Raw genomic sequence first — 27,925 nt, 5'->3', positions numbered from 1 at the left:
CTGGGAGCACTGCCCACTAGGGACTCAGGTGGGATGGGGAAGAGTGGGAGCACTGCCCACCAGGGACTCAGATGGAGTGGAGTGGGCTGGGAGCACTGCCCTCTAGGAACTCAGGTGGGGTGGAAAGGGTTGGGAGCACTGTCCACTAGGGACTCTGTGGGGTGGGGAGGGGTGGGAGGGAGGCTAAGAGGAACCACGTCTTCTGGAGGAAAGAAAGGAGACGACCACATGCTCATCAGCGGTGGAAAAAGTGGGTTCAGAAGAACTGCAGCCAGTCCCTCTGGTGACCCTGAGGGAAATGGTGGTTCAGTACAAAGAAGTGAATGATCAATGGTTTATTCAGGAGGGGAAAGCCCAAGCTGAATGTCTCCCTCCCCCGTGCCTCCCCCCATCCTCCCTTCCTCCCGTCCCCCCTCCCACCCCTGACAGCTGGCCCTGCTCCTCGAGGCCCCATGGCCCTTGGCAGGGATCAGTGAGAGGAGGGATGACCCTGCATTGGTGCTCCTGGATTGGGCTCCTCTCCAGGAGGCCTCATGACAACATGCAACGTGGAGAGCAGTCGGCGGGAGGAGGAAGACTCTGGTGGGGGCAGTGGGTGAGGGTGCAGGCAGGGTGTAGGCACCCTTGAATATAAGCGCCTCTGGCTGCCAGCCCCGCCACACTCTCACCTGCCTGCTCGCTGCCCATTGCCAGGGAGAAACACAATTATGGAACTACTGAAATTCCGCAGGTAAACTACATTTCCCTCAGAGAGGCTGGGCCAGCAGCTGTCTTCCTGGGTGGGGTATGTCATGCCAACGGCCAATGGAATGGCTTATCTCAGAAGAAAGGGCTATCCTGACGAAGGTCCTCCTGGCGGCGAGGGGAGCCCGTCCTCAGGGACCACACACTCACGGTGGATGTGGGGAGACCCAAGGCTGGGCAGGGTGACCCCAGGGCACTGGGAGCTTTCCGTCTGTGGAGGCCAAGGGCTAACGGCCCTGCCAGGCTGGGCACTGGTCAGCAGGACCTGAGCAGGGCACATGGAGCCAGTCTTCTCCTGGGTCGGGGGGCAAGCTGCCAGGAAGAAGTGGCTCACGCGGATGGGAGGCAGGCAGCTCTTGTGGCCAGGTGCCTACTTACTGCATTGTGGCATAGGGATCCTTGGAGAGAAGTAGCCAACAGGCCTGGAGACAGCAGGGCTGGGCAGGGAAGGTGGGCGAGTACTGCGTGGGCACCCACCACCGGTCCCAAGAATCCTGCCCAAGAGCAGGAGAGTGGTGGGTTAGGGGAGAAAAGCCCAGCTGTCTCCCACCTCCATCCGAGCACAGGAAAGATGGTGACCCTTAGTTACAGAGCAGGAGAGGCCTGCATGGAGCACGCTGATGAGGAGGAAGGGGGCGGCCAGGCGGCCCTGAGCTAGCGGGCTGAGGGCAGATGAGAAGCGTAGCGAGAGCAGTCGGCGGGGAGGGCGGGGGTGGCGGGGCCTCGCTCCAGCCCATCTGGAACTCATGGGGCCTCGTTGGACCCGATCCCGTTGCCTTTGTTGACGTAGAAGGGCCGGTAGTGCGACTGTGTGGGAAAAGGAGAGTGGTTAGGAAGTCCGATGGCATGCGTGCCCGCCAGCCAGACCCCACACCCTCACCTCCACCAGGAAGCAGCTGTGGTCTGAACCCCAATAACCCTAGGGCCCTGTGGCCTAACCTGTGAGCTCCATCTACCCTGGGACTGGGGTGGGCGCCGGTGGTATCACAGTCTCCGGGTTCACATCCTGATTAGAATTCTTTCCACCAGTTGACGGGTGAGCCTGAGCCTCAGCCTGGTCAAACGCTCTCTCCATGCCCAGGAAGCCCCTCCCAGCACCATCGTAGCTCCCATTCATCCATCGTTCTCTACTCTACAGACCTGGTGTGGGGCTTTCCACAGACGGGCTCACTGAATTTCCACAACCACCCAATTAAGTGGGTTACTATTAGGAAACCCATTTTATACATGAACAAACCAAGGCACAGAGAGGCTAAGCAACCCGCCCAAGGTCCCTTAGCTAGTAAGCAGAGGCACTGGGATTCGAACCCCAGCAACCTGGCTCCAGAACTCAACCCTCGCCTCCACCCATGGCAACGTAGCACTTCTGAGTCTCAGGGGTTGGCCTCTGCTCTCTCTGCATCATTCTCCCTGACGGAAGGGGGTGTGGAGAGGGTGAACCACCCCCCAGCCCAACACAGACTGGGGGCCTCCCCCCTTGCAAGCCCCTCCACCTCTCTCATCCTGGTCCCCTCATCAGGATTCAGAAAGCATCTCTCAGGACAGAGAGGGTGACAACTTTCCTGCCAGCCCTGTGTATTACATCCTGCAGCAATTTCATGAAATCAGCACGCCCCTCTCCTCCCAATCACTTCATCAGGGCCCTGAGCAACCACTTTCCAGGCTGCAACAGAAGAGCACATTTCAGCTGCAGCTTGCCCCTGAGAGTGCCCTGGACCCTAGAGGGTCTCCAGAAGTGGCTTTGCCCTTGAACTGGGTCAGAGCCTTGGCCCATCTCACACCACACTGATCTCAGGAGACCCCAAGGGCGACCCCAGCTGCTGCCCTGGGCCTGCCTGCCTGGACACCTGTGTCTACAGTAGCTCCTTGCCTATATCTGGTCCACCGTGGAACTGGGGGCCTGTGGAACGCGAGGGCTAAGAGAACTTAGCTCTGGCCTTGGTTAAACCACTCATTAAACAATGGAAGAGACAGAGATTCAGGGCAGGGAGAGATGGCCAAAGTTCCTCAGCTGCTTAGCAGGAGAGCAGGGCTTGGATCCAGTCTCCTGATCCCCAGGTGCCAGCCTGGACCCCTGAAGAGTCAGTAAGGTGAAGTGGGTAGGCCCAGAAATGGCCAAAGCCTTTCTTAAAGGAAGGCTGGGTCAAGCAAATGGATGGCAGGTCAGTGAATAGTGCTGTCTTATTGAGAGCTGAGCGGTGGGTGGGCACAGAGCCCCACGGCATCTGGGCAGGATGCTCCCAGCACATACACACCGATCCCCTACCTATTTCCTCCCAGGCTCAGGGTCACAGCACATGAAAGTCAGAAGACTTAGGAAGTCATCCAGGCCATCTGCCCATGTTACAGATGGGAAAACTGAGCCACAGGGAAGAATGACTCAAGTTGGTGAGAGGACTGGGGCAAGAGCCCAGGCATCCTGACTCCCAGGCCAGCCTCTGCCCACACTAGCACCTGCCCGCATCCTCCCCACTGTGCTGGTGCCAGCTGGGGACCGCAGAACCCTGCCCTGCCAGGCATCTCAAGGTGGTGACGAGTCTTCTGTGCTGGGACTGGGGCTCTGGGATGGTGGGAAAGTAGGGGCGGGTGGGGAAGGACTGAGCCAGGAACAGAAGCCTTCCTTTTTCTTCCCATGTCTGCTTTTTGCAGCCCTGCTCTTGCAGTGGCCCTGGGCCTGGTTCAAATTACACATACCATCACTCAGTTCCATCGCCAGCAAATTAAAGATTCTCTTCCAATTAAACCAGCGTCAGTCACTCTTTGTAGCCAGGAGCAAATCACCTCTATGTTCTGACCTCCAAATACAAAGACAGCAGGGAGCCAGGGGCTCCAGGCCCTGTGCACACAGAAGCCACCTCCATCCAAGGCAGCTGATTGACCCCTTCAGCAGGGCCTGGCGAAGGCCTTGGGAGAGAGCATTCCCAAGAGGAGGCCCAGCCTCCACAGGCCCAGCCTCCAGCTGTCCATCAAGGACAGCCCCTGATCACTGAGGTCTTGGGCGGGGCTCAGTATGTCAGATCTACAGATATTAGAGATCAATCCCATCTCAGCACTGCATTGTGGAGTCCCAAAAGGGGCTCTGACTCATCCAGGGTCCCACAGCTACCAGGTGGTTGGACTCCAAGACCATGCTCCTTCTTGTCCTGCTCTTTGATGCCCCTACTCAGCGACATTAGCTATCGAATCTTAAATATCTCTATTCCCAACTTCACAGCCTCTGTTTCACCCACACTATCATCCCAATGGCCTCTATGCTGTCAGAACTAGAGATGCACCCCCAGGGAAGTGGGACTCGTGTCCAGGATGCCAGTCCCCCATATTCAGCATTTTGTCCACCATTCAACAAGCAGAGGCAGCCAACAACCATCTGCAAATTTTAAAAACTGCCCACTTTACAGACTAGAAAATCAAGGCCCAGAAAATCTGTGCTTACCCAGGCCCCCTGCCTATCAGGCCTTGTCCTTCTTTACTACCCTTTGCTGGAAGCTGGTGTTCAGGCCACTGCCTCCTCTCTCCATCCTGTGGCCAGGAGATATCACCATGTTCCCACAGGCCCTGGACAAGTGATGACCAGATGCTCTGGGACCCCCATTCAGGGCCCACTCTGGACATGCTAGTGCCCAGGCGGGGCACTCCTCACTCACCAGTAAAGTCTGCTTGCCGGATTTCCAGGTCTGGGGCTGGGCCTTGGGGCTCTGGCTCCTGATGAGGGAAGGGTAGCCTGGGAAGACAAGGGGCTCCAGTCAGAGGGAGTACAGGCTGGTGTCGGGGGCTCAGGGCTGGAGCAGCACAGATGCCCTCTCTAAAGTGACCTCCAAGCTCCATCCAGCCCATTACCAAGTGTAGCCGGGGGGTTGCCATGGAAAATCCTGAGGAGGTGGGCTGGAGGGAGGAGGCACCAAGGCAGACAGAAGGAGGAGGAGCAGGCCAGGTGGGCTGGGCCAGGCAGCAGGGGAGCATCACCCCAAATCCAGGCCAGGATCACACCACTTGCAGGGATCGCCACCCACACCCCTGCAGGCTTACCCCAGAGGCCCCTCTCCTTCCCTCCCCAAAGCCCAGGAAAGCCCCTTTATAAGCACAGTCTGCCCCATCTCCACCAGGAGGTGCTCATTCCAACTCCCTGACCCCTCCCCTGCATGGACAAGGCTCCCCATCGCCCGGCCTGCCTCCGGCCAGGCACTGCGCTGGACTCCACCTAGGTCTTCCCTGTTCCTGTTGTCCTGGACTGCACGGATAATAATCAGCGGTCAGAACTGGAGCCCAGGTGTGCTGGACTCGAAACCTACCCTCTTGTCCCACCTCCCCAGTTCATTTTCCTTTTTCCTGCTTCCCAAGCAGGAGGCTGGGGCCCAGAGAGTGGCAGTAATGTGGCTGTGGTCCAGGTTTCAAACAGCAAGTCCATGGGGCGCTGTCTAGGTCTGGGGTCCTAGAGATGCTAGTTCGGGGCAGCGCTGTCTGAGCCCACCTCCCCATCCCTCTGCCCCAGCCCAGCTGGTTTGTAAGGGGCTCCATCCACAGAACTGTGAAAAGCAGTATCAGCCCTCAGCCTGCAGAGACCGACGAGGCTGCCTGGGAAGGAATAGACTGACCTGGACATAGAGGAGCTCAAGAAATTAATAAGGTCTGTCTTGGCAGGGCAGGCTGGAGCCCTGCACTGGGCTGCTTGAAGGGCAATGAGCTGGTCAGGCCCAGAACCACCTGCAGCACTGCCGGGCTGCCAGCGAGGCTGGCCCTTCCCAGGGCTGACACTTGGCAAGAAGGCAGAGCCAGAGCAGAGAACCTGGCTGTCTCCCTGCATCTGGGGGTGGGGGCAGCCTTGGAAGGAGAGGAGGAAGCAGAGGGTCCCTTAGGTCCTGAGCGGGAGGTTAAGACAAGGGGGGAATTCAGGTCACTTCTCAGTTCCCAGAAAGAAAACCCCAGGCCAGCCACGAGAGAGGTGGGGATGGGGTGGGGTGGGGTGTGGTCCAGGAGACCAGCCTGTACAGCAGGGAGTATCCGGGGCAGGTAGGCTAGGATGGTGGGGGGGCATGCATCCTCTGCCAGGGGGCTCTGGGGAGATGGGAGGGACCAGGACACCCTAGAAGTGGCAGAGAGCCCCATAGGATGTCCCAGTTGCCCTGCTGTGGGAGAGAAAAGAGAGGTGATGCAAAACAGGCGGGTACCAGGATTATTTTTAAACAGCCCACTACCGTCCAGTGGTTTGGAAAACTCTGTGGTGGCCTGTCCCAAGGTGGTGAACTGATAGGGGACTTTCCCAGTGCCTGCCAGGAGAGAGAGAGCCGTTAGCACTGGTCCTAGCAGGGGCCAGAGGGGTCACCCGTCCTGCGGGCGCTGCTGCTCTTGAAGTGCTCACTCAGCCCTCCCCAGCACCCCCAGAGTAGATGCAGGTGGGAGCCACTGGGCAGCCCATGCCCAGGACCCCCATCTAGGCCAGTTCTGAGCAGATCTGCATGAAGATGACAACAAGTGTCCCAGGGGTCCTGGTGTATTTGAGGAGGGGCTCTCCTAGAGCAAGGGCCCCTCACCTGGAGAGACTGTGGACCGCCAGGGAGATGTTGAGGAGCAGGAAAGCTCTGAATCACACCTAAGGGGGGCCATCTTTCCTGCTTGGTGGCCTTTGAGCCACGCTTGACCAGAGAGCAGGGAAGGACCTGCTGGAAGCCAGACAGGCCAGAGCAAGTCCCATCGCAACCCTGACCTGGGGATCCTGCAGTCTGGGACCCTCTAGTCATATCCCCTTGCGGGTAGATCCCAGAATCCCACCCTGGGTAGAGGCTGGGACCCAGCCCAGAAAGGGCAGCTGGATAAGCAACTGTCTGAGGCTGTTGCCTGGGGGTCCACCTGCGCCTTTCCCACCCGAGCCCAGCCAGCCTGCTTATCCAGGCTCCCAGGCCAGAGGTCTGCCAGCTAGAAGGCAGATAGACCTGCTGCCTCCACCCCCAGAGCTGCCCCGTGGACCTTTCAGAAGAAACGTGAGGGCTGTGGGTCCACTGGGAGCTGGGGTCTGGCTCAGGCCAGCCCCTTGGAATGACCTCAACCCCAGGGGACAGGAGGCATCGACCACTCAGTCTTGTCAAAGAGCTCTGGGGGCAGAACCAGACTCGGGAGGGAGGCCTTCGAGATCATGTAGTCCGCTCGGCCCAGAGGGGACTTGGCAGGCCTCTGGCTCTGTGGGAGGCTGACAGGTGCTTCGGCCACAGGGTTCTAGAGTCACCTGAGGCTGGGAGTCACTGGGTGACAAAGTTAAATAAACTTTCTGCAGTAGGAAGACTCAGGAGTTAAGCCTGATGGAAGCCCCCGGGGATGTTGGGGCACGGGGTACAGAGGGTGTGGTGTGTCTCCCCCACCCCCGACACTGAGCCCTGTATCACAGTGCATCCTGAGGGACCCGCATGCGGTGGCCCAGCCCTCCTGACAGCAGAGACCTGATGGAGGCGGGGCATAGTGAGCAGAGACCAAGGCAGGGCTTACAGAGAACCCGGAAGGCAAGGGCCCGATGCGGGTGAGCTCACCTTTCAGGGAGAAGGAGGAGCTGCCTTGCACTGCAGGCACGTCGTCAGAGCTCTGAATGGTGGAGGAGTATTCCCAGACCCGGGAGGTGTAGTTACCTGGTGGGGAAAGGAAGCAGAGTCAGCCCTGAGCGGCCTGGCACGTGGGGGTTGGGCAATGAGCAGAGGCCATTTCTGCAAATCTCTCCAGCCAGGAGGCAGCTGAGTCCTCATCACACCTCTGACCAATCCTTCCTGCCATCAAGCTGTCCTTCTAAAGCATCGTCCTGTCCTTACTCTCAGATTAAGGAACAAAGTCCTTAACAAGACCCCCCTGATGCTCCCACCCCTCTCCACCACCTCCACTTCCTGGCTTCCCCTCCCCGTCCCCTTCCCGTCCTCACTCAACACCCCAGCCAGGCTGCGCCCTGAGCTCCTGATGCACACCAGGCTCACTCTTGCCCCAGGCTTTTGGCACAGGAGAGTCCACCTGCCCCCCGACACTTAGTAAATTCATGCATTGGGTCTTCAGGCATCAGCTTCCATGTCATCTCCCCCAAGTCAGCGTGTGTCTCAGCCCCATGCCCCGTATCACACTGTAGTTACACGTTGAATGGTCCATCTCCCCCACTGGGTCTGTGGGGGCAGGTGGTGTGCCCGTCTGACCCAACCTTCCACCCAGTGCCCGGCACCTAGCCTGGTTCCTGGAAGGCGCTCACTGTCCGGCTGATGGATGAATGAATGAGTGAAGGAACAAATAAACACAAACACAAGCTAAAAGTCGGAGACGGAGACAGCTGCTACAAGCCCTGAAATTCTGTGTGCCAGGATGAAGCAGGCTGTGATGGTCCATTTGCAGATGGATATAAAGAGAACTGGGGACAGTGTGGCAGGGACACCACGAGGGCATTCGAGAGCCTTCCCCGGCCCCCACACATGGAGGCCTGCCCACTCCAAACCCTCCCTTTCAGCAGCTCCGAGCACCGTGGCTCCACTCAGTTGAGCTCACGCCACAGAGGCACCCCCAGCCCTGGAGATCTCCTGCTGCTGCCTGGGGGGGGGTCAAAGGTCAGATGGGGTGGGGGGCTGGCCGTCTGCCCCATCATGAACCCCCGCCCATAGGGATCTCTGACAGAGTCTGCATTAAGGCTCTCACTAAGCATGCCCACCCAAGGCTCCAAGGGGCCATTTTCTTTGCCCTCTCATCCATCCATTCATCACCCCCTCTTCCTCCCATTAAACAAGTGTTTGCTGAGCCCATCCTTCTGGACCCTGAAGTGTTAGCGGGGAACAGGACAGACCCAGCATCTGCCTTCACAGAGCTCACAGCGTCCGGTGCCTGTGACAAACCCAATCCTGGACATAGAGGCCTGGGCACTGCGCTGTCCACAGTGCCCCAAGCCCCAGATCTCCAGATCTACCAACACTCCCACTTCCTTCCTTGCTTCTCCAGACCCCTGGTGCTGTGTCCCCAGGGACTCTGGTGGAGCTGGCCTGAGTCCCCTCCCCATCTGCATGTGGCACACACCCAGGAGCCCCCCGAATCTGGGTCCATCAAAGGCTGGGCCCTGCCCTCGGCAGAGCAGTGCCCTCCGCACTTTGGGCAGAGGAGGGGACGCTGCACTTGGCAGCTCTCCCTGGGGAAGCACGTCTCCACCCCCATTTCACCCCTTCTGGGTCTTAAGGACAAGTCGCCCGCTTACCTCCTGGCAACCATACCTCCTGGGTCTGCAGAGATGGCCCATCCCATAGCACACCTGACTTTTCCTTGCCTGCTACCCTAGTCTGTTTTAACCAGTGTCCGACTTTCTGACACAGGAGTGCACAAATCAGGAAAGGTCCCCTGTGGACGCCTGGCCTGCCACCTGCTGAGGGAAGTCTTCACACACCTCACCTTGGGGTCCGCTTTCCCCAACTCATCCTTCAGGGAGAAGACCTTACGGACTCAGGGATTCCAGTGACGCGGAGGTGCCTGGCTGCCTTTCCTCAGCCGAATGATGTCACACACACGCGTACACACAGGCACACGTGCAAACCACACGGACACACATACACATGAACACCCCCTAAGCTTGGTAGGACCCCTCCTCACCCATCTCCAGGCCAAGCCCACTTCAGCTCCCCAAGTCCACCTCGTATGGGGAGTCCAGCCCCCTGCCCGTCACCCAGCCCCCGCCTGCTGCCTGCATGGCCCCACACAGAGGCCCTGCCACCCTCTCGCGAGCCGCCTCCTACCTTTGGTACCATACAGGTTGTTAAAGTTCTTCTCCTTGGAGAGGCGGCTGGGGGAGGCTGGCTGGTACGAGGTCCTGGCCCCACCTGTGAAGGGGATGAGGAGGGGGCTGTCATCCCAGAAAGGGGGTCTGGGTCAGCCGGGGAGCCTGTGGCTCTGACTTCAGGGGTGTCAAGCAGGAATCCTTGCCCCCCCAAAACAGCCTGGGTCAGGACCCGGATTCCACCACCAAAACAGCACCCTTGGGTCTAGGATAAGGCGACCACGTAATTTACCATTCAGATCGGAGCAGTTTTGAGAGTGAGGGATGATGCTAGTAGTCAGGCTGAGGGTACCAGTGTAAACTTGGAGAGTCCTGAATGGACTAAGATGTATGGGCATCCTAATTAGGGGCTTTGAGGGTCACCAGAGCCCCGCTGCGCCAGGCCCTGCGTGCTGAGACCCCAGAGGCTGGGTGAGAGGTGGGGTGTCTGTGAGGAAGCTGGGCCAGGACCACCGTGGGGGCGGCGGTGCAGTGAGGGCTGCCAGCTGGAGGGGCTGCTGAGCTGGGACCATGAATACCTCCCCACCTGGGTATGCTTTCCCCGGGGATTGGCCCTAAATGGCATGGGTTTCCCTCCCTCCCCTATTTGGGCTCCACAACCATCTGGGGAGAAAGGCAGAAAGGGGCTCCACACCCTCACTTCACAGATGAAGACATCGCATGCGTGCGTCAGAGTGCGCATCGGCTCCTGCCCTCCTGTCTAACCAGCCCCACTCCCGTTCTGGAGGAGAGCAAGCATGCTAAACCTTCACACCTTCGGTCCATCCCTCTCGCCCCTCGCCCTCTGTCCATCACAGCCATGCCCTCTCTACCAAGCCCTCAGCCCCTCTTTCAGGGAGCCTGGAAACTAACCTCTCCTCCAGAAGTCTCACTGCCCAGCCCCACTGCTCCAAAGCTCCCGGACTAGGGCCGCTGGCCCCGCTTCCTGACCTCTGTGCTGACTCTCCTTGGCCCCTCCCTTGTCTCTGTCTTGAGCCTGGGAGCCCCCAGAGGGCAGATTTCCTCCTCCCTCCTGCCCCGGGTGCAGGGGCAGAGACTGGATGAACCTGTTTCTTCTGCCTACAAATGTCACAACCTGACTCACGGTCGCAGAACTGGAGGCTCTCCTGGCAGCTGAGCCCAACCCCCTCCTTCTCAGGTAGGAATATGAAGGGGCAGTGACCAGCCCAAGGCCACTGGGCCCTGGCTCTCCAGTGACATCTGGGCGGGTCCATGCTCCTTCCTCAACACCCCCCCCCCATTATTACTCGGCTCCCCTCCATCTGCAACAGAGCAGGCCAGACCCGCAGGGCCAGTCGGGGTCTGATACCACCCTGGGTCTGGTCCTCAGAAGCTGGTGAGCCAAAGGTCTGGACCATAGCCGGGGATGCTGGGACAGCTGATCAACACAGCTCATCTTCCCAGAGAACTAGGCACGAAGGACAGCGCCCCCGGGGAGGGAAGGAAGTAGAACTCGCCTGGCTGGCCCCCACTAGGAATGTAGGGCAGGGTACCTGCGCCCAGCTGCCTCGGTCGGAAGCCCAGGTGTTGTTTTGACGTTGGGTGGGGCGGCCGAGGTTCCTCTCTGCTGAGCTCACCTCTCCAAATACCCTCTGGGGTCCCTCCTCCCCGCTGTGCATGAGTGTCTGAGGGTGTGAGTCAGTGCCCAGGGCCTCAAGGCTCCCCCTCCCGGCCCCTGGTGTCTTCCCCAACTCTCCTGTCTCCCCCTTCCCTACATACCCTCTCTTCTCCTGACCCCCGACCTCCAAACACACACGTGCATGCACCCCTCTGTCTACCGGGCACACCCACCCTTATGTAACAAGCATCACAGTGGTTTGTTTGTTGCTGATGCCAAAGAATGTGACGGGCTACCGCAGGGCAAGGACAGGCCAGCGCTGGTCTCTTCCCTCACCCAGCTGGGCAGCCGCCCATTAGGCTGGCCCTCACCCGGGCCTGGGAGGGACAGCTGGCTGCCTGGGGGAGGGGGAGTGAGGAATTTACAAGAGCAGCCCTTGATCCCTGCCCCCACTGCCTTGAGGAACAGGATGGTTCTGGAGGAGCCAGCCCTCCTCCAGGACTACAGAAATCTAAGCAGAAGCAAAATACAGCTCAGCCTGGTGGATGGAAGTGGATGAGACTGTCAGGAGTCCCTCTGGAAGGAAAGAGAAGGAGGTGTGGGCTGGAGGTGGGGGTGGGGGATGGCACAGGGCAGGGGAACCAGTGGAGCAGGTGCCAAATGGAGAGCAAGAGGAGGTGCTGGTGACTGCATCAGTAAGCAGGCACAGGGCCTCCCGGGTGGCTCAGTGGTAGAGACGCAGGAGACATGGGTTAGATCCCTGACGTGGGAAGATCCCTGGAGAAGGAAACGGCCACCCACTCCAGTATTCTTGCCTGGGAAGCCCCATGGACAGAGAAGCCTGGCTGGCTACAGTGCCTGGGGTTACAAAAGAGTCAGACATGACTTGACGTTAAACAACAGGCAGGTCCAGGCAAGGACCTTCCCAGGCAAGTCCACGAGGGTCGCCCCCTGGGGAACTGGGCTACGTCTCTCTTGGACCTGCTCTCAGCTGCAGACCCGCTCCCTTCTCTTACCCTTGGGTGTCAGATACATGGAGTATCTCTTCATGGCGTCTGGAGCACTCCACTCGCTGGTGTAGCTGTTACTGTAGTTGTTCATGTAGCGATGGTCACCACCTGGGAAGGAAACAGCTCAGGTCAGCAGAGGGACAGGTGAGGAGGACGAGCTGGCCCACTGGGAGCATCACTGAGTCAGCCTGTGGCCCCTCTGCCCCAGGGAGAGGCGAGGCCCCCAACCTCAGAGACGGTGGCCCCCTGCCCTGCACCCGCTCTGGCCCTGAGCTCCTGGTGGGTGAGGGAAGGGCTCAGTGGGCCATCCGGCCTTGCTGGGACTGGTTCCTATGAGGAGACGGTGAGCACAGCATTTTGCAACTAACGAGGTGCTACTGAGTTCCATTTCTTGTCTGATGTGTCCATCAACCCTTGGGCTGGTATGAAGATACCAGGGTGGCAGATAGGAAGATTGGGGCTCAGGAGGTGAGTGAAGCCACTGCCCAGTGTCACATGGCCCATAAGGGCAGATTTGGGATTCGAGCCCCCATGCCCACTTCCTGGCTTTGTCCCAGCCACTGCTGACAGCCCAGGGGATGGAATGAGATCCCAGCACTGGCCTCCAGGCCCAAGGATCCAAGTGGCTGAGTGGAACCGTGCAGAGGGGAGTGAGCTACTCAGAAGGGGCACCAACTGCCCCCTCCTGGCACCCACCAGCAGAGCCCTGAACCCGAACAGACCTGTGGCTCCACTCTTGCCCTTCACCCCATTCCTCTCTTGCTACTTCCCTTCCCTCTCCCTCTCTCCTGGGCAAGAGGAGGAGTGGGGGACTTAGACCCTCACCCTTCATCTCCATCACGTGGGCCAAGCAGGGGCCTGGCGCACAGTAGGCACGTCATGATGATATTGGTCCAGCTCCCTCCCCACCAAGCCCAGGAGGGGGATGCCCGGTGTCTCTCAGCCCCCGCACCTTTGATGGTGAGAACTGAGCCCCTGGCCGGGTGGACAGACCGCCATCAAGAAAGAGAGGATGGTCACCCCAAGGTCTGACTTGCCGGCCACCCACCTCCCACCTCCTACATCCAGACACACTCCCAGCAGCACAGCAGTGACAAAATGCCAACTCGGAGGCCCAGGGCCCCGGGCACAGGTGTAGAGCCGCTGACGTCAGCACGACCCATCCTGCGCCCAGCAGCGGTCTCCCCGCACACCTTGTGCAGGCGCAGGGCCACACCTGCACAGAGGCCGTGGCCAAACAGTCATGGCCTAGAAACGGCACGTGGGCGAGTGGCGGTGGGAGGGGGGTCCCTGCGCCCCTGAGGCTCGCAGGCCACCCCAACGCAGCCAAGGCCGTCCTCATGGGTCTGGCCCGACCTCAGCTGAGGAGCTCCCAGCAGTTTTGTGCCCCAGGGAGCCTGACCCTCACACCCCCTACTCCTCTGCAGGCCACCACGAGCAGCAGCTTCTCCAGTGAGAAGATGTGGGCGGAGGGTTTGAATAACAGAGTCTGAAACCCAGCTCGCCCCCTGCTTAGCCATGTGCCCTTTGAAAATCTCCTTCGTCTGTGAGATGTACTACATCCCGCTGGTAGACTAAGATAATACAAGGGAGGCGCTTACACAAAGCCAGCATCCAGGGAGCACCGGATCACAGAGGGCCATCCCTGTCAGGGTCGCTGCCATCGTCATTAGGAGGATTTCAGGACCCAAGTGCCCCTTGAGGCCAAATGATTGTCTTGCGGCAGTGGCTTATCTGTCCTCAGGGTGGCAATGTCCCTCACATCTCCCGGGGAGAGTATGTGATGTCAACATTCCCAAGATATACAGACACCAGCCCTTGAGTCCCAGCCCCTCAGTGCACCACACCCCCTTCTCATGCCCCAAAGAATCACATACTCCTTTTGGAGACCAAAGACAGGGTCACTTCCTCTGGGTGTTGCAGTTAGAAGTCATTAACTAGGCTGCATCCTCAAGGTCTGGGCCACCGGGTGGAGCTTGGGGAAAGTGTCCAGCTTCGGGCCCTAAAGGGATGGGCTGGGACTGGTGGAAAAGCACTTAACGGGGCAGTTTCTCATGTTTGGAGGCTTTCTATGAAGATGATTCAGATGCCTCTGCAGAGGACAGTGTGATTCAATAGAGAAGCTGACTTCAGGGGAGCTGGTGAGTCACTGAGACATGTGCTCAACCACGCCCAGCCAGTCCACCAGGCCAAGTCCACCTCTGGGCTCAACACTGCTCAGCACAGCCATGATGACAGGCAAGTTCTCCCTCCAAGCATGCATGCAGTTCTAGGTCATGTCCCCTGGAGCCTACAAAGCCACCAGATTGCAGTCTGGCCCTTACAATTTGCAGCATCCACACGGCTCCTGGCTTAGGTCCCCTAGTCAGACGCAGGGCTGTAAAACCAATCCCTGAGTTTGATGAACAATCCAGGGAGAAGACATTTGTCCCTAGCGGTGCATCTCCCTAGCCAGTGCCTGGGATGCTCCCCTGGAGGCCCCTTGTAATAGCTGCATACCTTGGGCAGCAACTTCGAGAGAGGAGGGTACCATCTCTGAGTCCTTGTCCAGACACCCTTAGGTGAGTTGGGAGGCTGGAAACAGTGAGGTCCCAGCTGGTGGGGTGCCAGCCTGAGCCAGGCAGTAGGAACTGACCTGGGAGAAAACCTCCAAGGCCTTGGGGCCCACCTGCGGGAGGGGACTTACCATTCTCCATGTGGTTCCTCTCAATGAAGTTGCGGCTCAGGTCCGCCTTGCACATCTTCTCGACGTGGCGCATGCACACGTTAAGCAGGTCATCCTTGCAGTTGCCCAGCGCCTGCCCCAGGCCCTCCCCCTCCAGCAGAACGTGGTAGGTGGGCAGGGGTGGGGGCAGGGAGTAACTGCTCATCAAAGCACCGAATTCCTACCAGGAAACGAAAGAAGCCATTAGTGTCCTGGGTCTTTAGGAGCCACGGGGACCCACAGTCTAGCCGGAAGATTCAACCGGGAGCCAGAGGAGGTGGGGTCTACATCCAGCTCGGCTATTAACTGGCCTCACTTTTCCTCACTGGGCACGCATTTCTTATTCTTCTGTAAAATGAGAGGGTTTGACTAAAATCCACTAGATGGGGACTTCCCTGGCGGTCCAGTGGTTAAGACTCCATGCTTTCACTGCTGAGGGCACGGGCTTAATCCCTGGTTGGGGAACTAAGATCCCCACAAGCCAAAAAATAAAGTTAACTTAAAAAAAAATAACTAAATAAAATCCACTAGATGCTAATACCCCTGATGGCACTAGCAGTGAGATATGTGACTCTGTGGCTCCTATCTCTTAAACTGGATGCATGGTGCCTACCCATAGGGTTTTATTTGGGTTTATGGGAGGAACACAAGCTGCAAAGTCTTTGGGAGTGAAACCACCAAAGAAAGGCAAGGAATTACTAGCATTGTGGGTCAGTCACAGTGGTCTCTTCCCCTGCGTGTGCCCACTCAGTCCTGCCTCTATTCTCTGGCACGTCTTACCTCCTTTCTCCCTTACTGAAGACTCTCTTCTTTTCAAATCCTAACGGGCTTTCAAGACCCAATTCAAGTTCCACTGCCTCCACAAAACTGTCTCCATCCTGTCTGCCCTTCCCAGAGCTTCCATAGGCACTTATCTCCTGAACCATAGGCTTTATCACTTAATTACACGCTCTTCTATATTCTCTAATTGTGCGTGTCTTATCTTCCCAGCTGGATTGCAGTTCCTTGAGGGCAAAAACTACATCTTCTACCTTTCTAGTCTCCACAGCACCTAAAACAGTACTGGGTGTATAGTGCCCAAAATACTCTAGCAGATGGAAGGATGGAGGAACGGATGGACAGACCAGATCAAAGAAAGCAAATCCACACACTTACTTGCCACTCTCCCATACCCAAAGCAGGCATCGCTAATCTATCACAGAGCTATTTCCTGAAGTACTGAGCCTGAAGTACTATTAATACATAGTTGGTACATGGTGATCTTTGTGTGCCATCTTTAAAGTAGGTAGGATGGCTCGGATGGAAATTAAGTAGACAGATGGAATGGAGCTTAGAGGGATGGATGGATGATGAGTGGTGGATACATGGATGGATGGACAGTGGATGAGGATTTGGGTAAGTAGATGGAAGGAGTCGGGGGCTGAGTGGGATGGAAGGAGTGGGGGGCTGGATGGGATGGAAGGAGTGGGGGGCTGAGTGGGATGGAAGGAGTGGGGGACTGAGTGGGATGGAAGGAGTGGGGGGCTGGATGGGATGGAAGGAGTGGGGGGCTGAGTGGGATGGAAGGAGTGGGGGACTGGATGGGATGGAAGGAGTGGGGCTGGATGGGATGGAAGGAGTGGGGCTGAGTGGGATGGAAGGAGTGAGGGGCTGAGTGGGATGGAAGGAGTCGGGGGCTGAGTGCGATGGAAGGAGTGGGGGGCTGAGTGGGATGGAAGGAGTGGGGGCTGAGTGGGATGGAAGGAGTGAGGGGCTGAGTGGGATGGAAGGAGTGAGGGGCTGAGTGGGATGGAAGGAGTGAGGGGCTGAGTGGGATGGAAGGAGTGAGGGGCTGAGTGGCAGCGGAGTTGCTCATTACCTGCAGGAACAGCACCGAGTCGCTGATGCTGTGCAGCTGCTCCCTGATCTGCTTGTCGTCCTGCAGCACCTTGGCCCTCTCTTCCAGAGCATCCACGATCACCTTCACCTGGTCCACTGCATCCTGCTCCCGCTGCTCCAGCGCAGCCCTCACTTCCTCCTTCTGCTTCTCCAGGTCCCGCACCAGGTCCCGGAAGCTCTGCTCCAGGATGGCCTTCTCATTGGTGGTGAAGCTCTGGGTCCAAAGTGAGGGGAGAGGGGAGGGGGTGCATCTTTATGTTCCCAGCGTAGAGTCAGGGCATTTCTACTGTCCCCACCCTGCAAGCCTGTTCAGCCAAGAATCTCATTCAAAGGCATCACTGAGGGATCCTATCTCTTGATAGAGATGACCAGGGTGTTTTTACAGCCCACCCTTCCTTATCCATCAGCAGCTCCTCCCACTCAATGGGTTGACATGAACCATCATTCCACGTTTGGGAAACTCTGTGGGTCCAAAAGTTCCAGGGGAGTCAGGGTGTGTCCACTGAAACCTCAGCCAGAACCAAGCATCATTCAGAAAGTGAACTGATGAGCTGTTTATGTAACCAGGTTCAAGAGCAAGAGCCCAGGCCCAGGCCTGCCGCCTCCAGGCCGCACCAGTTGGGGGGAGACCCTGGGCGCTGCTCACCTTGATGCGGTCCTTCTCCTTCTGCCACTTCTCAGCTTCATCTTCTATCTCAATGATCTTGAGCTGCAACTGCTCCTTTTGCAGTGACAGCTCTGTCTGTAGGGAAGGAGCCGGGGTTGGAGGAGAAGTCAGGGGGAGGAAGTGGAAAAGACCCAGAGAGTCAGGGAGGAGGGCCCACAAATCATCACTCTGCCCTTCATTCAACCAACACTCACTGGGCCCTTGAATATGCCAGGCACTGTGCCAGTCACCAAGGATCCAGCAACAAGTCAAGCGCCACCTCATTGTAAACTCTGGACTCTGAGGCTGGGCAACCCAGCCATGTCTTTGTAAGGCGGACCCTCTACCAGGCCCTCCACCCAACGTGAGCAGGAAGGAAGCTCATTAGGGGGTTCCCGCTCCTTTCAATGGACCTGGAGCCATCGGAGAGCAGCTTACAGGAGAAAGGGGACCCAGCCCAGCTCAGCCCAGCCCAGCCCAGCCCAGGGAGCGTCCCATGGCAGTAAGAGGGTACAGCATTTCTATGACATGACATGAGGCTTGTGTTGCAAGCAGGAGTCTGGGTTGCCGCCAGCGGGGAGTCTGTCTGGGCAGGCACAGCTATAAACCTGTTTATGGGAAATGGAGCGCAGTTTGCAGTCTGGGCAAGATTGGGACTTTATTCAAGTCCCTGGGGGAGGAGAGAGGCCAGTGAGCAAGGCAGTGAGGGTGGATGGGAGAAGGGAAAGAGAGGGTCTAGGTTCCCTGCTCAGGAAGAGAATATGGGCTGTCAGGGTCTGGGGTGGGTTGGGAAGAGGATCTATCAGGAGTGAACTGGGACATAAGCTCTGATATGGAAAGTGTGGATAATAGCTTCCTTCCTTCCTTCCGTTGGAGAAACGCCCTTCTCTGAAAAGCAGCTACAACACAAACAAAAGGGGGAGCATGAACCATGTGGATGCTCAGTCACTCAGCTGAGTCTGACTCTGTGACCCCGTGGACTGTAGCCCTTCAGGCTCCTCTGTCCATGGGATCTCCCAGGCAGGAATACTCAAGTGGGTTGCCATTTCCTTCTCCAGGGGAATCTTCCTAACCCAGGAATCGAACCCACACCTTCTGCTTTGCAGGCAGATTCTTTACCCGTTGAGCCACCGGGGAAGCCCGCATGAAGCTAAGGCCAATCCAGTCCAGCCAAGAGGCACCTCTTTTGCTCTGTGGGTTCCCCCTGGTGCTCCCAAAACACCTTCCAGTTTGAAAGGTAGGTGGGTGATCTCCACCTGAAAGCAGGAAGACTGGGCGTCCGAGAGCACCCCAGAGTGCTCAAGGTCTCCCCGTTACACTGGATTTTGAACAGAGTCCCAACCCTTTCCAGCCATCTCCTTGAGGAAACACAAGAAGAATCAGGATGTGGACGCCACAAACTACCAGGAATGTGAGCTCTGCTGGCAAGGAGTCCTGAGCAGCTGTGCACACACGTCACAATTCCTGGATGCTCCCCCAGGCCAGGGGATGCTGGTGGGTCCCTGGTGCAGAGACCAGGGAAGTGGACTGATGGAGGAGAGACCATCCTGGCTTTTGTGGAAAAGAGCACTGAGAAGCTGGTGGGGGAGGTGGGAAGGACTGGGGCGGGAGCCGAAAAGCTCCCAGACCCGAAGCCCCAGATTCCCACCCCACCCCTCTGCCCACACCCCAGGGACCTCCGGGCCGCAGACTCTCAGGAAGCCAGCGCCGCACCAGCTACACACGAGAAATCCCACAACATGGAAAATGCCACCAGCCAAGACGGGAAATGTTTGTGAAGAGGAATAAAAGCAGATGAGGATGGGGGTTTGGCCTAATCTCTGGACAAAGGCTGGGAGAAGCCAGCTGTCCACAGACAGGGTGGAGGGAGGGTGGAGAGCAGAGACAAAAAGACCCCACATGGACAGTGGAGACTCTGCAGGAGGCGGGCGGAGCCAAGAGCCCAAAACACAGGTGGGCAGAGCTGGTGGCCTGGAAGGTACCTGAGAAGCCTGGGACTGGTAATGGGTCCAAGCTGTGAGAAAGAAGCCTAAAGGCTGAACAGTGCTGGGCAACTTTCCCATTCCTGGATAACCCCCTCACCCCCTCATCTGCAGCAAGCAAGGCCTGAGGAGGGTAGGGAGGGGACGCTAGAATCCACCTCCCCCTGCAGCTGAGATGTTGTCACCAGCCCAGAGATGAGCGGCTGGCACTGGGGCTCCTCACCCCCACCTCGCACCCAGAACAAGGAAAGCAGAGAGCAAACGTGCATTCACTCCCCAGGCCTGGGGCAGCGGTGACAGGGCAACTCTTCCATGAAACAAGCCTTGGGGAATCCAGGAGCCCAGAGGTTCGAATCCAGTTACCACCACCTCCAGGCAGGTGGCCTTCACAAGTTACTAAACTCCTCCATGCCCCAGCCACTCCATCTTTCATGGAGGTAGGAAGAGGACCACTTCCCAGGCAGGTGAGACTCTAGAGAAAAGCACTGACCACTGCTGTGTCAGGCACCTTCCATGGGCCAGAGCTCAGAGGGGAGAGGACAGGGAGGCAGGCAGGCCCGCAGGGCACAGGTAAGTGGGGAAGCAGGCAGGGGTGAGCAGGTGGGTCCTGGTGGTGTTCAGTGGTTGGGATGGTGTGTGCTGGGGTCCAGGTGTGGTGTGTACACCATCAGGATGCAGAGTGAAGTGTACAGAAAGGAGGGAGGTCAAGACATCAGGCTGAGAATGTGAACTGAAGTGAAAGTTGCTCAGTCATGTCCGACTCTTTGTGACCCCATAGACTGTAGCCCACCAGGCTCTTCTGTCCATGGGATTCTCCAGGCAAGAATACTGGAGTGGGTAGACATGCCCTTCTCCAGGGGATCGTCTCGACCCAGGGATTGAACCCAGGTCTCCTGCATTGCAGGTGGATTCTTTACCATCTGAGCTGCCAGGGAAGCCCTGAGGATGTAGAGACTAGATGGTGGATAACTGAAGATTGGAGGATGTTGAGGGAAAACAGAAGAGAAGGAGGATAAACGGGGTGCAGGCGGGCTACCCCCTGTGAGCGGTTGAAGGTTTTCCTAGAGAACGGGGAGGTGAGGAGCCAGTGGAATGCACAGAGGTCTGTGCATTGGGAATGTCTTACCCACAAGAGCACAGACTCACTGGCCAAGAGGGAGGAAGATGGCACTGAGTCCAGAGGAGGGGGAGTCCAGGGGCTTTAAAACAGTGAAGAGCCTCAGCCAAGGGCAGCAGGAGTCAGCCCCTGGGGTCCAGCCTGTGTAAGAGAGGTCGGGAAGAGGGAGGCTAGTAGGAGGGGATGTGCCGAGGAGAGCCAGAGATGCTGGCCAGTGACCTGGGAGGGGTGGAGGGAGAGGCTGCCAGCTGATCTGGAAACATGCACGGGCAGGGTTAAAAGCGGAGCCTTGCTGTCTGCAGCCGTGGGTGGACGCATCAGTCAGGGCGGGGGAGACCGGTCTCCTGGTTTCTTTGGGGCACTGGGGAAGTCAACACAGGCGGAGTGGAGGCCTCGCAAGCCCCGACTTGCCGAGCACAGTGGCATCTTGGAAGGGACCTTGGGCTGTGAGTTCTGTGCTACTAGAAAGGTCTTCTCTCATGTCTGGGGTGAGTGCTACCCTGTTAGGAGAGGAGGGTTTGGGCTGAGACCTCTGGGGATGTGAACAGCATCCATTTAGTCCTTGGCAATTTTTCCCTCTGGCCAGGCTGCACAAAAGCCAGATGAGGCAGGAGTCAGAAAACAATGACATATGAAGGTTCTGAAATCCTGGGTTCTCCTGCCACCATAGAAGGAAGGACCCTAACTGCTTTGCTGAACATCCACTGTGTGTCTGCATTTCTCCTTTCATCTCAAAAGCCCCCTGGGGAGGTAAGCCGTGTTGTCCCCATTGTACAGATACAGAAACCAAGGCCGAGGCAGATTGAGGAGCTTGCCTGAGTTCTCCCAGTGAGGAAATGGGAGGACCACGACACAGAGACAGGACTCAGCTCGGTTACATGGCCTCAACTCCTGGGCTGTTCTCTGTATCACCCAGGACGTCGTAGTGCCAGGCCTCCCCACCCGCTACCTCATAGACAGGGCAATTCATGGATTCTGCCTCTCTCCCTGTCCTCCCCACACCTCCCCATCGCCCCCTAAGGCCCCGCTTTCTCCTTCTCCTCCCTGGGCTTGCTAAGTCATTTCAGTCGTGTGCGACTCTTTGCGACCCTATGGACTCTAGCCTACCAAGCTCCTCTGTCCATGGGATTCTCCAGGCAAGAATATTGGAGTGGGTTGCTATGTCCTCCTCCAGGGGATCTTCCTGACCCAGGGATCAAACCTGTGTCTCTCAAGCCTTCTGCATGGCAGGTGGTGGGTTCTTTACCACTAGCATCACCTGGGAAGCCCTTCCCTCCTCCCTAGGAATCTGATTAAATCCCCTGATGTCCGATGGGGCCTCAGCTTCTGTCGGCTCCACCCTGTCTACACCTCCCTCTGACTTCCTTCTGCTCACCCGCTCTGCCTTGCCCAGACCTGCTCCTAAATGCCTTCTTTGTTCCCTTCTCCCACACTCCGCCTGTTGCCTCTCGCTCTGTGGCTGGGACGGGCCCTGTGTAGGCCACCCAGCCTTGAAATCCTTCCGGCCTTGGGGGAGCAAAGTGGTGGCCAGCAGCTGGTGGTGCCTCGGCCGGGACAGACAGGGCCTCCAGGTGCAGACACATCTGAGCACTCACCTGGACAGGTGTGCCTGTGCTGCCCCAGGGAAGGGGAAATGGGGCCCCTCTGGTCTGAATTAACCACATGGGCCATTGGCTATGACATTTGCCAAATGAGCCAGTTAATTGCCAAATTTGTACTTCCAGACAAATGGTAATTATCTGGATAAGAATCTGAAATGCTGGATAGATTTCCCCATTCCCACCCAGATGTCAACCAGCCCAGTATTCGTCGGCTTCGTTGGGACTCACCGTTCCTCCTGCTTCCTTGGACGTCAGGATGCGGAAGGGGCAAGATGGGGGGCAGGGAAGAGCATCATTCAAGCAGATTCCAGACCAGCAGTGGGCCCTTGAGAAGTTACCCCACCTCCCAGGCCTCCATTTCTTCCTGATAAAACTGGACTAGGTTCCTGATTTCCAGCCTGGCTACACATTAGAAGCCCTGAGAGTGACTTAGAAATGCAGGTCTCATACCCTGAACCAGAACCTCCCAGGGAACCCCGAGGAGCCTCTGCCAAGCCTATGAAAACAACATTTAAAATGTTACATGGTTACATGGCCTCAACCATGTAAAGTGGTGAGAGAGAACAGGCTGGGCTATGGCCACACTGAGTTTGAATCCCAGCTCGGCCACCCCCAGCGCTGTAACACTGGTTAAGTCTCTCGGCATTTCAGATCCCATTTCGTCACCTATAATATAGGTGCAGATATTCCCATCCGTGGGACTGTTGTCAGGAGTAACAGTGTAAATGCCCAGGCCAGCGCCTGGCACATCAATGTACTCCAAAAAGATGAGCCATCTCCTGCCCTCCTGCCTGGCACTCTCTTTCTCCACATCCTATCTCTATACTTCTCTCATTTGGTCCTTTCCTCCTCAGCACCCAGAGAGGTCATCCCACCTCCTTTCTCACTCACCCTTTCCAGGGGCAGTTTTCCCCCCAATATCTCCAAGAAGAGTGGTCCCAGACACCCCCCAACCCCATTCCAGGCCTTTAGCCACCTGGCTGCTCTTTGTCCATGGTCATGGTGGTCCACCCAGAGAGCCCCAAAAGCCCAGACCAGCACATCTCCCAAAGCTCAAAGACCAGCAGTTGCCCATGGCCAGCAGCCTGGCAGCTCAGACTTCATGAAAAAACTGGGCAACAAGACCAGAGGCAAAGCCATAGACACTGGCGGCAGAAAGGTGCTGAGCCAAGTGACGGCGTCAGGAGAGTGGCGAGGTGTTGAATCTGAGCTGCACTACTGAGTTAGGACCTCGCCCTCCAGAGCAATGCTTGTCGTGAGTGCTCCTCCCCATTGCCTGGCCAGACTGCTGACCTAGAGCCCAGAGAACCCACAAAATGGCAGACTACCCTACAGCAAGAGTCGTGGCCAGGAATCCTCCACTCTGACCCGATGCAGCAGAAGGTACTCGGGAGAGACAGAAGACAGGCCCTGAGACACAGAAAAAGATAGATTTGTACATTGCAAGGGCTTCCCAGTTGGTGCTAGTGGTAAAGAACCCGCCTGCCAATGCAACAGACGTAACCTGCCAATGCAACAGACGTAAGAGACGTGGGTTTGATCCCTGGGTCGGGAAGATCCCCTGGAGCAGGGCATGGCAACCCACTCCAGTATTCTTGCCTTGGAAATCCCGTGGACAGTGGAGCCTGGGGGGCTACCGTCCATGGGGTCACAAAAGAGTCAGACACGACTTAGCAACTAAACAACAACAGAAATCTCATCAGTCTAAGCCAGAGGCAGAGGAGTGCAGCTCAGGACATCTGTGGACCCTCCTTGCGACATTCAGAGTGGAACTGGAAACCTTCTGATCTTGGGTCGGCAGAGGAAGGCCTGTCATGTTGGCGGCACGCTGAGTAGCCTTTCTCCAACACCACCTCTGCTCAGATTCTGCAGAGAGGGAGGCCCAAACGCACTGCAGCCCGGGGTGTGGTCTACAGTCTCATGCAAGAAACCATGATAGATCAGTGATGGCCTCATCGGGGGCCTCACCTACTAGCCTGCAGAACGGGTTCTGGACAGGACTTCTTGCAAAAAAAGTTGTGTGTAGGCTGATGTTTGGGTCTGCAGGGGCTGCCTCTGAAGATGTCAGGGCTGACAGACTCATTCACTTTGATCTGTCAACCTACCTAAGGTTGCTCTGTGCCAACGCCCCCAGTGTCTGACATTCCAGTGGGGCTAGGCTTGGACAAAGAGCTCCACTCCATCTCTGTCTCCACTCAGGTGCTCAGCACCACCCTTCCCTGCCTACCTATGCTGCAACACACACACGCACACACACACACAGTCTGAAGCTCCCACCATTTAAGTCGCTCCAGTGGATCAGACATTTCCCCCTGAGCCCCTGTAAGGCACACGCCTCCTGAATCCCATCCCCCTTCCCCCAGTTGCTCTCAAACACTGAAAGAGGACTCAGGGGGCTTCTTCCTTAAGCACTGAGCCTGGACAGGTCCCTTCCTTCCTCTGGGCCTGTGTCCCCATGCAAGGTGGAGAGGAGATGGCAAGATTGCTCATTCTCCATCCAGCCTAGCATTCTGTCCTCTGCAAGTTGATGTTTACTTACAGCCGCTGCTGTGTAACTAGGCGGATGCACCCCAGACTGGTTTGTGCGTCTGAGCTCTGCCTCTTGACCTACATCACGAGCCCTAGAGCATGAACTCCAAGTCCCAGGTACTGCCAGAGAAAACTGCCCAAGACTGTCCTGTCCTCTGGGGCACTCAGGCTTTTCTTAAGTGGAGATACCCTGGTTTCAAATAAAATTTGGGACCAAGCCCTACACATATAACAGATAAATAAGAGTTGTTGTTGTTGTTCAGTCACTAAGTTGTGTCCGACTCTTCTGTGACCCCGTGGACTATAGCCCACCAGGCTCTACTTCCATGGGATTCTCCAGTCAACAGTACTGGAGTGGGCAGGTGCTGGAAAATCCCATGGACAGAAGAGCCTGGCGGTCTACTTCCAAAGGGTTGCAAAGATTCGGACATGACTGAGCGTGAGCATGGCACAGCTGCTTGCAGAAGCGATAGGAACCCGGGCCCCTGCCTTCTTGGCATCAGTTTGCCCCCCTCCTCATCCCTGACGTCTCAGAGACATTCCTAAGAATCTTCAGGCTCCAGGGGGTCATTTGAAAACTTCCAATCTAGTCCAATCCCTTAGTTTCACGGGAAGGGAAACCAAGCCTGAGAGAACATAAGGGACTTGTCCCCTGTCTTACAGCTGGTTCGAGGAAAAACTAGAACTGGAGCTGAGGTCTCCTAAAACCCAGCCTGGGGCTCTGCAATTTCTTGGTTGTGGTGGTTGAGGATAATTAACCCGCATTCTGTTTTGACTCCGTAAGTCAAATCCTGGAGGAGATCCATGGCCCCTGCCCCATCTCCATCTCCCTGTCTGAAGCCTGAAGCCAGGCTGGGGTCAGGGAGTTAGGGAGACTCGGACCACCTTTTTTTCCTGGGCCAAATGAGGCTCCTGAAAAGGCTCTTTGAGTCTTTTGTCATCTCTGACTCGTCTCTCCTGCCCAGGAGAATGGGTAGGAAAGAGTGACCCACAGACTTCAGGTCAAGAAGGCTGGGCACAGAGCGGGGGCTGTGCTGCCCCATTCTGTGGGGTGCAGAAAGCAGAGTCCCCTGCGTTGACAATGAGCATGGCTGACCCCGGCTGACCCCTGGCCGCCCCACGTCAGGGGGCTGTGTTGTTTAGGGGGAGCAGTCCCAGCATCTGTGGAGCCACAGACGAGCCCTTATCCCAGCACACCCTCTCCAGGAGAAAGATGTACCACATTCACAAGCCTCCACACGCCTCTGCTCCTCCCCGCAGAAGCACAGGCAGAATCATGTACACAGAAGGCATGCAAACACACTTACCTGCCACATGTACAGTCATATGCAAACATCCATGTGCAGATATAAACACCACGTGCATATAACACACACACACACATATGTACACCCTTCCCCACCGACTCCAACCCTCACTAGGCAATGGCCACACACACAAAGCACTGAGGGTCCAGCTGAGGGAAGGATAAAGGAAGCTGCTGGGCGTGTCAAGACTGGCTAGGGGATCAGACAGAACAAGAAGGAGCCACTGTCCTACAGAGACCAACTCCGAGGTCAGGGAAGAAAGGGTCTTGATGTGGTCCCCAAATTCCCCCCTCCTCACCCATGACTAATCCCCACGAGCCAGTCCTCCTCAGCTAGGAAGAATTCTCTCTCCCTTAAATAGAAAGAGGTGGCTTTCCCAGTGGCTCAGATACTAAAGAATCTGCCTGCAAGGCAGAAGACCCAGGTTTGACCCCTGGGTGGGGAAGATCCCCTGGAGAAAGCAATGGCAACCCACTCCAGTATTCTTGCCTGGATAATTCCATGGATAGAGGAGCCTGGTGGGCTACAGTCCATGGAGTCACAAAGAGTTGGACACAACTGAGTGACTTAGCACCTAAGTAGAAAGGAAGGAAGAAGCACCCAGCCAGGCAGAGAGCCCAGGATGGAATGCTGATTTCCTGGCCTGACTTGAATTTATCCTATGACCTTGGCCAAGGCCCCCATCTTTGCTGAGCCCCTCTTTGTTCATTTAGGAGATGACTTGACTCCTGAGGCCTTAGAGGATTGGGGAACCATCTCTGACTCCCAGTCTGGGGGTAGGAGGGGAAAGAACTGTTTTCTGAAAGAACCAGGAACAGCAGAGAGGTAAGCCCCAGACCCTGGGAGCGCCCAGTGGAGAAAATGAGGTGGGAGCGTACTGCGAGGAGGCCAGCTCTTACCTCCTTCTCGGCCTTGGCCTCTTCCACGGTCACGGTGCTATGGCTCTTGTGCTCCTGGAACATGCAGAGGTAGCAGATACAGGTCTGGTCTGTCTGACAGAAGAGCTCCATGGTCTTGCCGTGCAGGGGGCACTTGCGGGCCTCGAAGTCCCGGATGGGCTCGAGCAGCTGGTGGTCACGGAAGGCGGCGCCCTCCAGGTGGGGCTTGAGGTGCAGCTCGCAGAAGGAGGCCTGGCACACCAGGCAGGACTTGACGGCCTTCTGCTTGTTGCCGATGCACGAGTCACACAGGACCTCCTCGGAGCCCGACTTGGAGCGCAGGAGGGTGCTGGAGTCGCCCCGGGGGTAGCTGTTCCGCCGGATATCCCCGGGCTCCACGATGGACACCGAGGGCTTCCGGGGCTCTGAGAATATGGATCTGCGCGGCTCCCCCTTCTCGGCAAAGGTGACAGGAGGCTTCTTGGCAGCCCCCAGCTGGAGCCCGGCATAGGGCGACCTCCTGCCTTCCCCAGAGTCCATGCTGAAGTAGCTGGAGCCCTTGTCATCCACCGACTCGACAAACTGGATGATGGGCCGCCGCCACTCGCTGCCGGAGAACAGGGAGCTCTTGCCTTCGCCCGGCTTCAGGGCGCCGCCTGTGCCCTTGCCCTCGGCCACCTCCCCGCCGTGCCCGTTGGCAGTCTTGGCCTCTTTGCCTTCAGCTTTGACCCCATTCTCCAGGCTGCCGTTGGGGCTCAGGGAGCTGCGGACATCCCTGACTTCCGGGCTGGCCCCACTGCTCCTGGAGGCGTCTGCAGCTTCCATCGCGGCTCACCTGGCTGGTCTGTGTCGGCGCGCTGGGGGTTTGGGTGGGTGACCTCTTGGGCGGCGGCACCTCTGCAGGACTGAGACAGGTAGTCACGGAGCCTGAGACACACCTACCGGGAGCCGAGAGGAGGGCCTGACACAACGGGCAGGCGGGAGAGGCAGGCGGCTCCCAGAGCCAGCAGAGCGGCTAATTATACAGAGGGGCCACGCCCTGCACATTCATACCTAACCCGGTTTTTTAAAGAAGTGTTTTTATTCTTCCCCAGTTTAATTATTTTCCACGGCTCAGCAACCAGTTGGACTGCTTCCTTCTGATGCACTTTCTTCTCATCAGGAAAGCGGGAGCCTCTGTCCTCACAGGTGGGCAGGCTTCGCT

The 27,925-nt window shown here is 57.3% G+C and overlaps 1 protein-coding gene across 2 annotated transcripts; it reads right to left on the bottom strand.

Moving 5' to 3' along the window:
• Positions 1-426: 426 nt before the first annotated feature.
• TRIM29 (tripartite motif containing 29) lies at positions 427-27,925 on the bottom strand. Of its 2 annotated transcripts, XM_070383204.1 has the most exons (10): positions 26,743-27,925; positions 17,308-17,403; positions 16,642-16,875; positions 14,766-14,964; positions 12,086-12,187; positions 9,471-9,554; positions 7,260-7,355; positions 5,910-6,008; positions 4,389-4,465; positions 427-1,551 (listed from the first exon to the last, which is right to left on the bottom strand). In XM_070383204.1, the coding sequence occupies exons 1-10, from the start codon at positions 27,544-27,546 to the stop codon at positions 1,489-1,491; spliced, it is 1,854 nt and encodes a 617-aa protein (XP_070239305.1). In that variant the 5' UTR covers positions 27,547-27,925; the 3' UTR covers positions 427-1,488. The 2 variants fall into 2 exon arrangements, with proteins under 2 accessions (XP_070239305.1, XP_005897170.1); XM_005897108.3 differs by lacking the exon at positions 5,910-6,008 and having other exon boundaries at positions 26,743-27,923.

Source organism: Bos mutus, chromosome 15 (assembly GCF_027580195.1).
Source record: "Bos mutus isolate GX-2022 chromosome 15, NWIPB_WYAK_1.1, whole genome shotgun sequence".
In the NCBI taxonomy this organism is placed as follows: domain Eukaryota; kingdom Metazoa; phylum Chordata; class Mammalia; order Artiodactyla; family Bovidae; genus Bos; species Bos mutus.
Note: the sequence above shows the minus strand (reverse complement) of the source record. Positions and strands in the feature narration are given on the sequence as shown.

Excerpts from the sequence above, each read along its gene's own strand:
- TRIM29 (XM_070383204.1), bottom strand. The coding sequence starts at position 27,546 with ATGGAAGCTGCAGACGCCTCCAGGAGCAGTGGGGCCAGCCCGGAAGTC. Across the intron at positions 6,009-7,259 it reads CTCCTCCTTCTCCCTGAAAG|GCACTGGGAAAGTCCCCTAT; the intron begins GTGAGCTCACCC and ends CTCTCCTGGCAG. Across the intron at positions 1,552-4,388 it reads CCGGCAAGCAGACTTTACTG|TCGCACTACCGGCCCTTCTA; the intron begins GTGAGTGAGGAG and ends TTTCCCACACAG.